A 17,248-nucleotide genomic window follows, 5' to 3' on the forward strand; every position below is an offset into this window, starting at 1 on the left:
GAAGTCCCGAGTGGGAATGTGCCTGGCCTGCTTGTGGAGTGCTCAAGATGCCTTCGTGGCTGGCATGGAATGAGTGAGGGAAGAGGAGCAGGCGATGAGATCAGAGAGGTCGTTGCAGGCCAGATCTTTTAGGAGCGCTGCGGGTCATAGCGAGGGCTTTGGCTTTTTACACTGAGCGAGCTGGGAAGCCCTGGCGAATTTGGAGTCGAGGAATATACATGATATATCTGTGTTTTAACAGGACCAGCCTGGCGGCTATGTTTAGAGCAGGGGCAGAGCAGGGGGACCAAGAGCTGTTCAAGAAACCCGGGTGGGGGTGGGTAGGGACTGGGTGGCTCAGTCGGTTAAACTTGAACGTCCAGCTCTTGATTTGGGCTCCAGTTGTGATCTCACGGGTTCGCTGGGTCGAGCCCCGCATCGGGGAGGGGGGAGCACTGGCACACAGCGCAGAGCCTGCTTGGGATTCTCTCTCCCTCAGAATGAATAAATGAACAGGAAAACAAAAAGAAATCCAGATGCTATGTGATAGTGGCTCCACACGGGGTGGTGAGAAGTAGTTAAATTTTGCAAGACTAGACTTGCTGACAGGATGTGAGATGAGACAAATTGAATTAACCATGGCACCAAGGTTTTTGGCCCGAGCGACTGGAAGAATGGAGTTGCCGTTAACGCCTCTCAGTGAGGAAGACTGGGAAAAACTAGTTTGGAGAGGACTGTTAGGAGCGTGGTTTGGGCAGTGGCACGATTAAGATGCCTGTTAGACATCCAGCTGGAGGTGAGTCAATGCACACTGTGGGGGGGGGGGCGGGGTGCAGGGTAATAGCTCAGAGTGCCTCCATTGTGAGCCTGAAATGCCGGCAAGTACCCCTTCTTTTCTTAAAAAGATTGTGAATTTTGTACTTATTACATGATACATCTATATTTGTTTTCATATAAAAAATTGTTACTGTGATAGGCAGAATCCCCCCTCCCCCAGCAAATGCCCATGCCCTAATCCCTGGAATTTGTGAATATGTTATGTTGCATGATAAAAAGGACTTTGCAGATGTAATTAAGGTTACAGACCTTAAAGGGGGGATTATCCTGGATTATCCCAGCGGGCCCAATTTAATTATATGATCCCTTAAAAACAGAATGTTCTCCCACTGGACGCAGAAGTCAGATTTGAGGCACGAGAGAGTCCCTCTTTTGCAGGAGAGGGCACGTAGAAAGTTTGAGAAGGATTGCAGGCAGCCTCTAGGAGCAAGGATGGACCCCTGGCTGACCGCCAGCAAGGAAACGGCCTGCAGGCCTGCAACTTGAATTAGCTTAGAAGCCAACTGTCCTAGAGCCTCGGAGAAAGAACAGACCAATCAAATTTTGACCAATCAGTTTAGACCTTGTGAGAGACCCTAAGCGGAGGACCTACCCAAGCTCATCCTGGACTTCTGACCTTCAGAACTGTGAAATAATAAATGGGAATTGTTTGAAACCACTAAATGTGTAGTAATGTATATCTCAGAGATAGAAAACTAATCTGATTATCTTGAAATAAAATAATCAAGGGTAGTGTTTCCTCTGCCCTCTGGCACATTACCAAATACTCTAGGGGTATTACCACATGAAGTTTAGTGGATCGTCCCCACTCTGATTTCTTTGTTTTGGGTCCCACATAATTGCTAGACAAGTTAATCAAACAGTGCTTACTTATTGAGCCAGCTACAAATACTTACAGTGCAGTCTGGCTGGGTACTTCCTGCTAGGGCACTGCCCTAGTCTTCTTCCTGTCAGTCCCTTTACATGTCTCTTCCAAAATGCATAGTTCCTACCGAAGGTCTATCTTCCCATTCCTTGCAGAGTTCTTACGGTGCCCTCTGCTCCTTGCCTTGCCTTTTTTTTTTTTTTTTTTTAAAGATATGAGTCTTCCTCTTCTCTGCCTTTGCTTGTACTCTTGACTCTGTCTCAATGAGTTTTTCCAGGACGTTGTTCACTCATTCATTGCTCCTGTCTCCAGTACCTTCTGCTTTTCTCCTTCTTTTACTTCCATCTCATCTGCCTACACAGCTTGCCTGTATCCTGCAGGGGGAGGGCAGCCAATGTCACTTAACTTGCTGTGACTTATATTCTCTAGCTCCAGCCCCCACTAGAATGAAAGCTCCAAGCGGACTTCTGTGCTTGCTCACAAGATGCTCAGCATTTAGAATCGAGCCTGGCCACCGGTGGATGCTTCATCCGTGTTTGTTAAAAGACCTGAATCCTGTTTTCCTGATCTCTACGGCCAATATTTTTTTTCTTTAACAACAAGGTTTTACTGTAATAGGTCTTGGAGCATTTCAGTGTGTATAGTTCATGTTGATTCTTTAATGACCACCTGGGACGGATGTGCCATAATTTACCAAGTCATTTCCTTTTCGAAGATACCACCTCTGTTTTGTCCATCATACTGAAATTTATTAAAAAAAATAATAGCAGTTAAAAAATAGTAAAGGAGGTATTACAAAAGGAAACAAAAGGGCAAAGATCAATAATATAGAATAAAAGATGAAGGATCAGTTTGAAAGTTCCAACATCTGGGGAGCCTGGGTGGCTCAGTAGGTTAAGCGTCCAACTTCAGTTCAGGGCATGATCTCGCAGTTTGTGGGTTCGAGCCCCGCGTCGGGCTCTGTGCTGACAGCTCGGAGCCTGGAGCCTGCTTTGGATTCTGTGTCTCTGTCTCTGCCCCTCCTCCACTCCTGTGCTTGCGTTCTCTCTCTCTCTCTCTCTCTCTCTCTCTCTCTCTCTCTCTCTCAAAAACAGACATTTTTTAAAAATTAAAAAAAAGAAAGTTCCAACATCTGATTGATGGGAATTTAAGAAGGAGCAAAGGAAGCAAAGATCATTATTAATGATTTGATACAAGAAAGTTTCTCAGAGCTGAAGTGCCACAAGTTTCTAGATTGAAAGGGCTTTCTCAAAGCATAGGAAACTTAATGATAAAAGGAAAAAAAGGGAAATATGGAGTGTGGTAAGAACCACGGGAGAAATAAGTAGGGTAAGTGACGAAGGAGATCAGGGGATGCCTTTCGGAAGAGGTGACCTTTCTGCTAAGACACGAAGGGCCAGGGTGAGCCAGACAAGATAAAAGCAGATAGAAGCCAGGGGGAGGGTATTCCTGTGGGTGTTGTAGACTCAGGGGATCTTCTTGGCACAGTCAACAGTGAAAGAGTTTGTTGTATCGGAGGAACAGAAAGGACTTTGGGGCGACTCTCATGAAAGACGCTGGGGGGAGTTAGAGGTGAGTGTGAAGGCACAGGATAGATCCAAAGCACGTGAGGAATTTGGACTTTCAATGCAGTGAAAAAAATCTTTGGAAGGCTTCAACAGAGAAGTGCCATGATTTTATTTTAAAATGTCTCTTATGAGTCACGACTATATATATTTCTTGCCCTTGGGCTCTGATAGATATCCTTGTATCTCTATGTTAAATTATCTCTCTCTCTCTCTTTCTTTTTTTTTTTCAATTTAAGCTCATTTGCAAATTTCTATTACAATTACTTGTACCCAAAAGACTAGGCCAAAAACAACAGTCTTGTTGTCTTTGTGCATACAACCCTGGCCTGTTTTGTGACTTTATTTATGCGTTTGCTGGCCATTTTCTTTTCTTTTTTAAAAATTTCCCCTTTGTGATCTTTGTTCCTCTTTCTGTTAAGGAGTTTGACTTTTTCTTACTGTTTTGTAAGGATGCTTAGTATGTTCTCAAGAGTGAACTTTTGTCTTTCATATCTGTTTCATTATTCTCCCAGTTAGATGTTTGCCTTTTAACCTTACTCATATTATTTTTTGACATTCAGGGTTTTTTTTCCCTAAATAACAGCTGTATTGAGATAAAATTTACAAGTTCACCCTGCTGAAGTATACAATTTAGTGCTTTTTAGTAAACTCCCAACATTGTGCATTGATCACCTAGTTCAGAACATTTTATCACCCCGGAAAGAAACATCATACCTGTTAGTAGTCACCCCCATTTTCCTCTCCTCTAAGCCCCCGGCAACCCTCATCTGCTTTCTTTCTCTGTAGATTGATTTACCTGTCTGGATGTTTCATATAAATAGAATAAAATAGGTGGCCTTTTGTAACTGGTCTCTTTAACTTAGCCTAATAATGTTTTTAAGATTCTGGCTGTGTCATAAGCTATGTCAATACTTCCCTGCTTTTTATGGCTGAATAATATTCCGTTGCACAGATATACCACATTTTGTCTGTCCATCCGTCAGTTGGTGGACATTTGAGTTGTTTCCACTTTTTGGCTGTTGTGAATAGTGCTGTTGTGAACAGTTGTGTACACGCGCAAGGTATAGACTTGTGTTTGGTCATAGCCGCGTTGGCCTTTTTCTTTGAAAAGATTACCCTGTTGCTTTTCATGTTAGCAGAGCCTTCTCTGTCTAGAGATTATAAATATTTGCCTGTCTTTTTAAAAAGTATTTTTATGATTAAATTGTTAAATTTTCAATCTTTAGTTCATATAAAAATTCATTTTGGTTTCAGATTTGGAGAAAGGATATAATTATTCCCGGTGGAATCATTAGATGCTCCTAGATAATTTATTAAATGACTTATCATGCCCTCATTCATTTGACATACTATGTTTATATCAAAAATTAAAAATTTATAACAGGAAAATATGTTTCCAAATGTTTCATTCTAGTGATCCTTTTTTCTATATTCCTGTGGTGGTACTTCATTGTAATTCTAGTACCTTTACAATAATACCTCTTAAGATCTCTAAGGAATATCTTTTCATTTTTAAAAATGACTGGGTATTCCCTCAGAGACAGTATACTGTATGTACTTTGTCTTCTAGGAAGAAATCTGACAGGATTCTGACCAAAGTTGGGCTAAATTCACAAATTTAGGCAAGAATTATTAATTTTGAATCTTCCTGTACGGCATGTCTCCTTTATTCAAGTCGTTCTTTTACATACCTTGTCCTGCCGATTATGTGTCTCCCTTGCAAAATATATTTCTGGGTATTCATTCTTGTTCCTATTGTAAGTACCTCACCCCCCCAATTTTGTCTTCACTGGTTATTTCATTAGATTAGAAACATTTTGCTTTTGGCTGCCTTTTTCTTAGTTGTAATTGCTTTTGGTTGATTCTCCTGGGTTTTCATAGTGATCAGACAGGTTACCGACGGCGGCGAAGTAAGGCAAGGTACTCTGTGAAGGAAGGGGTTAGTGTATTACAGGAACACAAAACCTCACTTTGTTTGGCAGGTCAGACGAGGCCTTTTGAGGAAGCGTCATCTAAACACGTGTAAAGACTGCGGCAGAGTAGGAAGGGGAGCTTCCACACAGAGGGGCCAGGGCACCGATGGTCTGGAGGCACGGTGTGTAAGAACCACGAGCAGAGTGTGCAAAGATGGGTGGCAGGAGAGATGCAGAAGGCACTGGAGACCAGTAGAGGAGTTCGGGTCAAATGACGGGTCTAGGAGGGTGAGCACCTGAAGAGGTTTTTGAGCAGCGGTGAGACACGTTCCAATTTTCAACTGCTTTGTAGAAAGTGGATTCGAGAGACAAGACTGGGGAAGAGTCTGGTTAGGAAGTTGCGGGAAGTTAGCTTCATTCGTGCTTATCCTGGACTCGGCTGTTATTGGTGTCATTCTTCTCCACTCCTCAGCGTCTCGGCGGGTTGAAAAATAAGTTTTATATTGGAAAACAAGGGATTTTGAATTTCAGATTGGCCACTAGTAGGCTACATATTATCGCATGTCTTACAACTTTATAAAAAGCAAATTTGGACGTATTTCTCAGGTTTCCTATGTCATTCGAGATGAAGTAGAGAAGTACAATCGAAATGGAGTCAATGCCCTGCAGCTGGATCCAGCACTGAACAGACTTTTCACGGCCGGTCGAGACTCCATCATAAGAATATGGAGTGTCAATCAGCACAAGGTAAGGCAGGGATTGAGTTTCACATTTCACATTTACTCAGTAAATTGTAGTCTGTCCAAGTGGCACCTTTCACAGTTTCAGACTTAATCTCTGAGCAGTGAGGTATTTGGTACACTGCAACCAGAATTCTGTAAGCCTCTGAGAAAACACCCGTAGGAGAGTATTCAAAAGTGTTTTAGCTAAGGTAGGGACTCCATAAACTAGGCGTGTGATAAGAGCTCTCTCCTACAAAAGAACAGAGAGGTTGGTCTGGTAGGAGGATTACTCTCAACAATTTATTTTTCTGTTCTAAGTATGTTTCCCAAAAGCTTCTTGGCAACCCTTGTCAGTGCTTTAAAAAAAAAAAAAAGGCCGAATATGCTTTTACATTTATAATTAATCTTGAACAAACATTTGGTTTCTTTATTTAAAAGTGAGTAGGGTACCAAAAAAAAATCAATAGGCCTCATTAGTTAATAGAAAGTTGATATAAAAGTATAAAGACAACATGTTCCACTTCTTCGGGAGATTGAAGGTCTGTTTTCTTAAACAGGGAACAGGACTTAAATCTATGTAAAGACAAATCCCCAGTCAGATGGAAAGGAACTGTTCCTGTATTTTGTTTGAATGCATGTATTGTCAATGACATAGAAAGGAAGATTCAGGGAAAGAGAAGGAGCATTTAGAGCCCCTAGCCATGTACCAGACAGTCTTAGCACTTTCCTATCCAGTGTGGTTTTAACTCTCACATCAACCTTCAGGGCAGCTGTTATGATTCATTTTCATCGCTGGGAAGATAGGCTCAGAGAAGCCCATGCTTAAATAGCTAGTAGGTGACAGAGAATTAGAGCACAGTTTAACTTCAGAACCCTGATGCTTGACCTTGTGGTTTTAAAAGTCCGTGTCTCTCTAGCAAGCTTTGCACATCTGATGTGCAGTCTGAAAAAGAGCCACTGCTTTGCACGGTTGCTGGATAATGTTTCTTTAAGTGGACTTTGGTCCTGTGGGTTTTGAATTTTGTGACCAACGGAAACAGTGGTGGCCCGGTGTCAGAAACATAGAAACTAAGAAAATAGGACTTTGAAATGCTTTTTGGAACTCACATTTATTTGAATTGGAATGTCACCATTCTGGGAACTTACAGTATTTCAGGCAAATTACGGAAAACACTCACAAGAGTTTTTTGTTTTTTTTTTTTGTTTTGTTTTGTTTTTTTGTTTTTTTTTTTATTTATTTATTTTTCAACGTTTATTTATTTTTGGGACAGAGAGAGACAGAGCATGAATGGGGGAGGGGCAGAGAGAGAGAGAGACACAGAATCGGAAACAGGCTCCAGGCTCTGAGCCATCAGCCCAGAGCCTGACGCGGGGCTCGAACTCACGGACCGCAAGATCGTGACCTGGCTGAAGTCGGACGCTTAACCGACTGCGCCACCCAGGCGCCCCCACTCACAAGAGTTTAAGCCTGGAAGAATAAATATTGTTAAAATGTCAATACTACCCAAAGCTATCTACACGTTCAATGCAATCCCAATCAAAATTGCACCAGCATTCTTCTCGAAGCTAGAACAAGCAATCCTAAAATTTGTGTGGAACCACAAAAGACCCCGAATAGCCAAAGTAATTTTGAAGAAGAAGACCAAAGCAGGAGGCATCACAATCCCAGACTTTAGCCTCTACTACGAAGCTGTAATCATCAAGACAGCATGGTATTGGCACGAAAACAGACACATAGACCAATGGAATAGAATAGAAACCCCAGAACTAGACCCACAAATGTATGGCCAACTAATCTTTGACAAAGCAAGAAAGAATATCCAGTGGAAAAAAGACAGTCTCTTTAACAAATGGTGCTGGGAGAACTGGACAGCAACATGCAGAAGGATGAAACTAGACCACTTTCTTACATCACAAAATAAACTCAAAATGGATAAAGGACCACTTTCTTACATCACAAAAATAAACTCAAAATGGATAAAGGACCTGAATGTGAGACAGGAAACCATCAAAATCCTAGAGGAGAAAGCAGGAAAAAACCTCTCTGACCTCAACCGCAGCAATTTCTTACTTGACACATCCCCAAAGGCAAGGGAATTAAAAGCAAAAATGAACTATTGGGACCTCATGAAGATAAAAAGCTTCTGCACTGCCAAGGAAACAATCAACAAAACTAAAAGGCAACCGACGGGTTGGGAAAAGATATTTGCAAATGACATATAGGACAAAGGGCTAGTATCCAAAAATCTATAAAGAGCTCACCAAACTCCACACCTGAAAAACAAATAATCCAGTGAAGAAATGGGCAGAAAACATGAATAGACACTTCTCTAAAGAAGACATCTGGATGGCCAACAGGCACATGAAAAATGCTCAACGTCGCTCCTCATCAGGGAAATATAAATCAGAACCACACTTAGATACCGCCTCACGCCAGAGTGGCTAAAATGAACAAATCAGGAGACTATAGATGCTGGCGAGGATGTGGAGAAACCAGAACCCTCTTGCATCATTAGTGGGAATGCAAACTGGTGCAGCTGCTCTGGAAAACAGTGTGGAGGTTCCTCAAAAAATTAAAAATAGATCTACCCTATGACCCAGCAATAGCACTGCTAGGAATTTACCCAAGAGATACAGGAGTGCTGAGGCATGGGGGCACTTGTACCCCAATGTTTATAGCAGCACTTTCAACAATAGCCAAATGATGGAAAGAGCCTAAATGTCCATCAACTGACGAATGGATAAAGAAGATGTGGTTTATATACATAATGGAATACTACTTGCCAATGAGAAAGAATGAAATATGGCCTTTTGTAGCAACGTGGATGGAACTGGAGAGTGTTATGCTAAGTGAATTAAGTCAGAGAGAGAAAGACAGATACCATATGTTTTCACTCTTATGTGGATCCTGAGAAACTTAACAGAAGACCATGGGGGGAGGGGAAGGAAAAAAAACAGAGGGGGAGGGAGCCAAAACATAAGAGACTCTTAAAAACTGAGAACTGAGGGTTGATGGGGGGTGGGAGGGAGGGGAGGGGAGGGGAGGGTGGGTGATGGGTACTGAGGAGGGCACCTGTTGGGATGAGCCCTGGGTGTTGTATGGAAGCCAATTTGACAATAAATTTCATATTAAAAAAAAAAAAAAGTATAAGCCTGAAAGAATCTAGAAAACCTACCCATCCTGCCCTTAGACATCTTTTTTCCGGTCTTCATTTTACCACGAGACTGAGTAGCATCACTTGTCAGATAGACTTGTAGAGAACTGTTCTCTTCCCCCTTGAAGTGTTGGGTGTAGCTTGTAATGAAATACTGTTCTTTAACTCCTGGTAATTAAGCCAAGAGAGAGGAGTGGAAGAATCTCAAGTTACTGAATTGATACGGTAGCATGGGGAGTACTCTTATAGCCTTCTGAAGGACTGTAGATACCATGAGGAAGACATTAATTCAGAAAGTCAAAATAGCAGTAGGATGTTAGGCTGGGCTCCTCTCCGCTTTCATCAGCCTCATTTTCATATCTGTGTCTGTGGTGAGCCTTCACCACCACTGATTCAGACGCCGCCAGCCTGCAGATCTGCTCACGTCCTGTCCTAGGAAACCCCTGCCTGCAGCGCTCTGTGTCACGTGCGGTGCCTAGCCCAGATCTTGTTGCCTTCACTCACTCGAGGCGTAAAAAGTAAGCATTTGCCCTAGGAACCCAGGCTTTCGTCAGTAATAAAACTCCTGAAACAAAACTTCTATTCACATCTGTAATACAGAAGCATCAACTGTTTGATGAAATTGTACTCTGAATTCAGTTGTCAGTTTTACGACCCGAGAGTAACGGGTCACATTAATTGAAGAATGCAAACATATCTGTAATTCATAATATATATTTTGTCCTCTAATGTAAACTAGTGACGTTCTCACAATTTTTCTTTTTATTTTAGCAAGATCCATATATAGCATCTATGGAACACCATACCGATTGGGTAAACGACATTGTGCTTTGTTGTAATGGGAAAACATGTAAGTACTTCTTTAGATTATTTGGTTTCTGGGAGTTTTTCACTCAACTTGGTATGTTTTTTATTTTTCATGTGCCTTTTTAATTGAAGTCTGACATACATGCAGAAAAGCACACACCTTGAGAATACAGCTCAGTAAAATTTCATAAGGTGAATACCCGTGTCTAGGTACAGATTACCAAAATCCCCCTTGGACCCTTTCAGTCACTCCCTCATGCCCCAAGATAACTGCTCTCCTGTCTGCTAAACACTATAAATCAGTTTTGCCTACATTCAAGCTATATATATGTAAACAGATTCATACAGTATGTAGTCTTCTGTTAGCCTTATTAATGTCTCTTTTTGTTCTTATTATGGTAAGATTCATTTCTTAGTTTTGCAGTCTATGTTAGAAAAATTTTTTTCAATCAAATTAGTTGTGCCTTCAACTGGAACATTAAAAAGCTTTGCCCTGCATATTTAAAAACATGTTTCGAAAATAGGTTCTAGGAAGAGCTTTTAGATGTGTGTGTGTGTGAACATTAACAGATACTGGAATTAATGTTACAAATACTGTAAATATTCAAGTATATGTGTGTGTCTATGAATGTCAGTTTAAAAGCATGTTACGTTGTTATGAGTCCTTAAAATGATGGAAAGTCTTACTAAGGGGTTCGTTTATTCTTTGCCTCTTCTAGTAATATCTGCTTCTTCTGACACAACAGTGAAAGTGTGGAATGCACATAAGGGATTTTGCATGTCAACACTAAGGACACATAAGGTAAAACGGCAAACATAATTTTCAGCATCTTTAGTGTAACGTTGAGATCTCAGTACTTTCTGTGACTCCTGTTCTTACCGATCTAGTAGATCATCGTGTGTGTGTTCTGTTACAGGATTATGTAAAGGCCTTAGCCTATGCCAAGGATAAAGAACTGGTAGCTTCAGCTGGGTTGGACAGACAGATATTCCTTTGGGATGTGAATACCTTAACAGCATTGACTGCCTCAAACAACACTGTCACAAGTAAGGTGTTTGAAAAAAATTTCTTTGGAAGTGATTCAAGTTGACATAAGTAAAGAATGGGTGATGAAACATCTTTGATAGGTTTGCATCGAGACAGTGGTTCATATTTTGAGAGTGCTTCTACCTACAGCGTTCTAGCCCCCAAGAGTATGATTGAACAACAAGGAGCTAGTTCCTCACTGCAGTCTAAAAATGGTAACTTCCCCAGGTGTAACCTGGCTATTTTTGTACATGTGCATGTCTTAGCTCCCTAGCTAAAGTGTAAGTTCCTGCAGGGCAAAAGAGTCTGTCTTATTACCACTTTGTACCTCCCGTAGCATTGCCTGGTCCAGGGTCACAATCTCAGCAGACACTGTTGATGGAGGTGGTGATTGCTTGACAACGCAGGCAGTTTCTGACTCTTAAAAGTGTTACTATGAGCCCTTGAGTTAATGGCCAACATGGAAAATACACAAAGAAAAGGCTCCCTGCACTGATTTTGCAGGACCCTTTCAGAGCCACCCTAAAGAATCCAGCCAATTTCAGAAGAGATCAGGAGAGGCTAGGGTGCCTCCAGAGGCAATTCAGAAACATTCACAACACGTTAATTGCACAGATGCCTCATCAGCTAAGAGATCTGAGATTACCAGGTCAGACCCATAGGAGTCTAAATTTGACACTGAGCCTCACACTTGAGCCAGCCCACTAGCGTCCTCTAGGCCAGGTGTCAGAGGGCTTTTAGGAGCACATTTGTGGCTAAGGCTGGCCTGGCAGGTCTGTGTTCAGGATATAGGCCTGAACTATCTAGTAGATCTCTACATACAGGTCCAGCTTTTCATGACTGTGGAATACTCACATTGACATAGCTAAAACAGGCCTAATATAATCTGGGATGTGCCAGGAAGGGCAGGTTGGGAGACTGATGTTTATAATTTCTTGAATATTGTTCCCACCCTTTTCCCTAGGAAGTATGCAGAGCTCTAAACACTACTCGCCCCTTGATCTCCTTGATTTTTCACCAGGGCATTCCTGTAGTGTTCCAGCAGCTGATCTCTGCTGGGGGCTGTCATGACACATTATTTAGCTCTCTAGATGTAGGGCCTGCCCCAAAGAAACACTAACAAGAGGGAACAAAGCAGAAGAAGGCAGGATTGTCCCCAGGTCAGAAACCGGGCTTAGGGTTACAGATTCTGCAACAGATACATCTTGCTTAGAATCGTTTAGAGAGGATATCACACAAGCTGATTTATGATTATAGAAGTACTAATAGCTAACAGTTACTGAGCACTTACTACATAACCTGTTACTTTTCTAAATACGTATATTAACTCCTTTACTCGTAACTTCTCAGTATTTTTGCTTATATTTGTTCTTTATTGAAAATTAGGATGATACTGTATAGACAGTTTATATGTAGCTTCCTTCAATTCATTGAAACTGAGTTCTGAATTGTAGAGCATGAACATGATTCTCACTAAACATTGCCTAATATCCTTCCAAGAGTTGTACCAAACAAGTTGTACTTATCCCACGAGTAATGTATGAGAGTACCATTGTACTGTTTTTTGAGAATTAATTATTGCCTCATTGAAAATCTGATTTGATAGGTGAAAATAATATTTTTTGTTTTGGCTTGTGTTTCCTTGAAAACGGTGAGTTTGGATATGTTGTTCATATTTATTGGCACGAGTATATCTTTGAAAATACATTACTTATGTGGATAGTTTTTAAATGGCAGTGCAGTTCAATTTAGCAAATATTTATTGAGCACTTTTGTGTCTCAAATCTAGACAAGATGTAAATTTTGAAAACAGTATTGTTGTTTAGAATGATCTCCCTCATAGCAAGATTTCTTTTCCTTAGAACACTCACAAAGATTTTCTAAGCCAAATAATTAAACTTAAATTTTTGCTGGCTAACTGCTGAACAGATGATGATTTTGTTAACATTTAGCTTTGTTTATCCTTAATAGCCTCTTCTTTAAGTGGGAACAAAGATTCCATTTATAGCTTGGCAATGAATCAACTGGGAACAATCATTGTATCAGGGTCCACTGAGAAGGTAAGGGGGAGCTAACGGGTATATTTTAACACCGGAAAACAGAGACACCAGAATAATTCGATCCGTATAATTACTAAATACACAGACAGAGATTTTGTAAAGGGAAAGGTTTTATTTGAACAAATAAGAATATAACTATATAATTACTGTCATTTGTGGTGACGGGGGTGGGCTGAATGGGTGGGGGAGGCCTATTCACGTTTTGACATTAGAAGGGGTTCCTCCTACTTGAAAAGATCGGGAGCCTCAGTCGGTGCCCGTTGGCAAAACAGTGTTTCCTTCACAGTGTAATGGTTGTCATTTGACCTCTCGGTCATTTATTATTGAAATTTGTTCAGGTGTGTGTTCAGTTTATGTAACATTTTGTTAAAATACACAGGTTTTAAGGGTGTGGGATCCAAGAACATGTGCGAAACTAATGAAGCTCAAAGGGCACACAGACAATGTCAAAGCACTGCTGTTGAACAGGGATGGTACACAGGTACGTACTTGCACGTGGATGTTTACCTAGTGACCTTGTCTCAAATTTCATGCACCAGAAACTTCTGAAGAGTGGTCTACTTTCCAATCCTTAAAATACCCCAGTTGCACCTAATAGTAATCCACATTTTGAAATTAATTCTGTTTGCCTCACTTAAATAGAGACCAAACAAGAGGTTCCCTCAGAATAACTCTAATGCCAATGACTATATGCAGTTACGATGGGTATAGGATAAAATAATTTATTTTTTATTTATTTTTTAATGTTTATTTTTGAGAGAGAGACACAGAGTGTGAGCGGGCGAGGGGTAGAGAGAGAGGGAGACACAGAATCCGAAGCAGGCTCCAGGCTCCGAGCTGTCAGCACAGAGCCCGATGCGGGGCCTGAACCCACGAACCAGGAGATCATGACCCGAGCCCAAGTCGGACACTTAACCAACTGAGCCACCCAGGCGCCCTTAGGATAAGATAATTTAAAATGTTACTTTGGGGCGCCTGGGTGGCGCAGTCGGTTAAGCGTCCGACTTCAGCCAGGTCACGATCTCGCGGTCCGTGAGTTCGAGCCCCGCGTCAGGCTCTGGGCTGATGGCTCAGAGCCTGGAGCCTGTTTCCGATTCTGTGTCTCCCTCTCTCTCTGCCCCTCCCCCGTTCATGCTCTGTCTCTCTCTGTCCCAAAAATAAATAAAAAAAACATTGAAGAAAAAAAAAAATAAAATGTTACTTTGTGTAAAGCAGAAGGAAGTTTTGGTATTGAATGCTTTCTGCTAGTGAAAATTTCCTAACAGTGGGTCTGACTTTGGGCCAAATCCTGTCATTTGACTCTGTAGATACAGTCTGTAAGTTTAGACATCTGACATAATACTTACAAACATTTTGGTAATGTTTGAACACGTACTGGTACCCTAGTACTTTGTTGGGTACATAATTTGTGGATTATAAATCACAATTCAGTTTGTTCTGTAGCAGTGGGAAAATGATCTTCCATCAATGTAGGTAATAAAAACAAAAACCGAGCACCGTTTGCAGTTAGGGCCTACTTCTGCCCCGTGCCCCCGTCTCCCCAGCCATGTTTGCTCACGGGCCAGGGAGGAGCCCGGAGCTAGCTGGAATTGATTGCGAGTGGGTTAGGAAAAGCAGAGTGGGGAGGTGGCACAGTGAGAAGTGCCATCAGTCTGTCACTCCTGTGGGAATTACGTCATGCAAGTTGCCTCCCATGTGAATTAGAGGAGCCTTTGTCTCCGGAGGTGAGAGGAAATCATCCTTCAGAACCAGGCAAAGAGAAGTTAGACGATGCCCACGGAGGTCTTTAGAGCTACATCCCAGTGTTCATGTACTTACTGTGTGGCCTCGAGGAGAGGACTTCACTTTCCTAGTCCTTGGTTTGCTCATCTGCAACGTGGGGATCATAATGTCGGTAAAGTTAGAAGTAGTAAGTATATTCTTGTCTGTAAGCTGTGGCATTTTCTAGAGCTCTTGAGTTCCTTTGCAGCCCTGTTTTCATGGGAGTCTGAGAAGCCCGGTTCAGTCCGCTCCTCGCTGTTTTTGCAGTGTAGCTACTGAGCTCCACGTGGGATGGCTGACCCTGCCTTGTTCTGTTGGCTTTGTTCGGGATTTGACTGGGTCACGTGGTCTTTGTGCAACTGCCCCGAAACAGGGGATGTGGATAAGACAGTTTTCAGAAGGGGGCTGTGGGCTGGGCAGATTTTCTAAAGCTCCTCTTGCTCCTATACTCCTTGCTTTGTCTCCTGTGTGTACAGATAGGAGTGTGCTTTTACTTAAGGCAATTTAGCACACGTGGTTACAGACGCATTTCTGTGAAGTCAGCTCCACGGACTGTACGCGCAGACCGCTTGAAAGGCTGCCGTCAGCCCTGGGGTGCTTAATCAGGCAGAGACTCTTCTCCCTTTCCTCCTCCATCCATTGTCCTTACTGGCAGCTGGAGGCTAAATGTAAATTTAACCACCAATACAACATATTAACATTTGGGAATCTGATCAACATAACAGCAGTGCTAACTATTTGGGTAAAAGAGAGGAAGGAAAAAGAAACCTTGGCATACTGATTCTCAAACTCTTGTAATATATGAGAGAAATAGTTAACAATTACCGGACCAGGGTATGTACTGTATCCTGCGGAGTTGCCCTGTAAGCTTCTAACACAGGATCTCCGGTGTCATTGTAAGTCAGGACTAGTGATAAGATAACGTATAAGGGTCACCTGCGTGGCTCAGTGGTTCAGCTTGAGTCATGATCTTGTAGTTCGTGGGTTCTAGCCCCACACTGGGCCCAGCCCTGACAGTGCAGTCGGCTTCAGATTCTCTGTCTCCCTCTTTCTGCCTCTCTCTCAAAAATAATAAGCATTAAAAAATAATGTGTGTGCGTGTGTGTGTGTGTGTAATAGGCCTGTGAATCCTGTGGACATCCTCTTCCTTTGTTGTTGTTATTGTTTAGCAAATCTTACTGTTTGAGGTCTGTTGCCACTGAGCTTGTTTTGATCGGTGCCAACATTACTGGGCCGAGCCACTGGACATCTCATCCCTTGTACTTGCTCAGGCAATTGCTCGAGGAGCTGGGACCATCTGCCATCTTAGTTTGAGTCAGTGACATCCTTATGTGTCCCTCAGAGGGTTTTCCTGGTAACCTAAGTACTGCATAACCTTATCTTATGGGTCCAGGGGTCTTTAAGCCTCAGGCTATTCCTTGCCAGCTTAGCATGCCCACGTGGCTGCTATTGGGAGTTGAGTTATGTATGAGCGACCATCCCAGAAACACTCGTGTTGGTCAACAGCAGCCTGGCTTTGGTACACCGGCCCCTCTACTTTCTCGTTCAGGAGCACAGACCCCCCCTGATCAGGGCTGTAGACTCTGTGCCCCTAAGTCTGATGTAGCAGAACCATCCAGGGCCTCCTGTCCTAGTCCCAAGAGCTACCTCCTAATGACAGGGTCTTCACGTGTATCTGCCGGAAGGGTGGAGATAGTTTGGTGCGCGACTCTAGCTCCTGCAAGCTGTCAGGCACTAGAAGTCCTATAAAATAGGCACATCCTTCAACCACACTACCGACCACTACAAGGAAGTTCACCAACATTATACTTTAAAAGCAATCGTTGTCTACTTGGGGGCCTGCTTTTTAGCAGTCTTAGAATACAGGTACCATCAGAGATTATTTTGTCTTCCGTATCAGGGTTGATACAGCTCTGTGTTCCCTCATCGGCTTTCAGCTCTACACTTTGGGTTTGGGAGTAACTGCAAGTTACCCAGGCTCTGAGGACTTCCAGCCCATCACCTTAGGGTGGAGTTTCTCCTCCTCAAGTTGTCAGACTTCCTCTCTGTAGGTACACGGCCTAGGATCTGAGGGATCAGAGCTGTACTGACAGCTTCACCACCTCAGAGTAGCGTCTCTTCGTGGAAGACGAGCCCTTCCTTGCCCTTCCTCCATTAGATTGTGTCGGTCCTCCCGCGCGCACGTTGGAGGTCTGCTTGTAACTTAGCTGGGGCAGTTTCTTTGTTGGCTGGTCTCTCGGTTGCCTTGTAGACCAGTTGGAACAGGTGATTCAAACACGGATGCTCCCGGCCACTTATGGGGGAGTCTCCTGGTACGTGTTCATTTAGTTAACCTTGTCCAGAGTTCTAAAGGGTCCTTCCAGTCACGGGGCACACCGGTATATCTTTAACATTCCTGAAGGCCTCATCTATTCGGACACTTCCCAAATCTCTAAGCTTTTTTGCCTACTTGATTTCATACGCCAGCACCAGCCCTTGCTTCTCCTCGAGGCCATTTGTTCCCTCAGAGGAGTAAGGTTTATTCTCTTTGGCAAGTCACCATGGGAACTGGTAG

At 42.6% G+C, this 17,248-nt stretch overlaps 1 protein-coding gene across 4 annotated transcripts in view; it reads left to right on the forward strand.

The window, feature by feature from the left end:
• WDR48 (WD repeat domain 48) overlaps positions 1–17,248 on the forward strand; it is a 43,967-nt gene that overhangs the window by 5,601 nt on the left and 21,118 nt on the right. For 3 of the 4 annotated variants that reach the window (XM_030330352.2, XM_030330351.1, XM_030330353.1), the window contains exons 2-7: positions 5,769–5,909; positions 9,811–9,889; positions 10,566–10,648; positions 10,764–10,893; positions 12,845–12,933; positions 13,313–13,414. In XM_030330352.2, the coding sequence (XP_030186212.1) occupies positions 5,769–5,909; positions 9,811–9,889; positions 10,566–10,648; positions 10,764–10,893; positions 12,845–12,933; positions 13,313–13,414 (624 nt within the window). Of the gene's footprint in view, positions 1–5,768; positions 5,910–9,810; positions 9,890–10,565; positions 10,649–10,763; positions 10,894–10,974; positions 11,089–12,844; positions 12,934–13,312; positions 13,415–17,248 lie in introns of all 4 variants that reach the window. The other variant, XM_030330354.1, reaches the window with a different exon arrangement.

This window comes from Lynx canadensis, chromosome C2 (assembly GCF_007474595.2).
Source record: "Lynx canadensis isolate LIC74 chromosome C2, mLynCan4.pri.v2, whole genome shotgun sequence".
Taxonomy (NCBI): Eukaryota; Metazoa; Chordata; class Mammalia; order Carnivora; family Felidae; genus Lynx; species Lynx canadensis.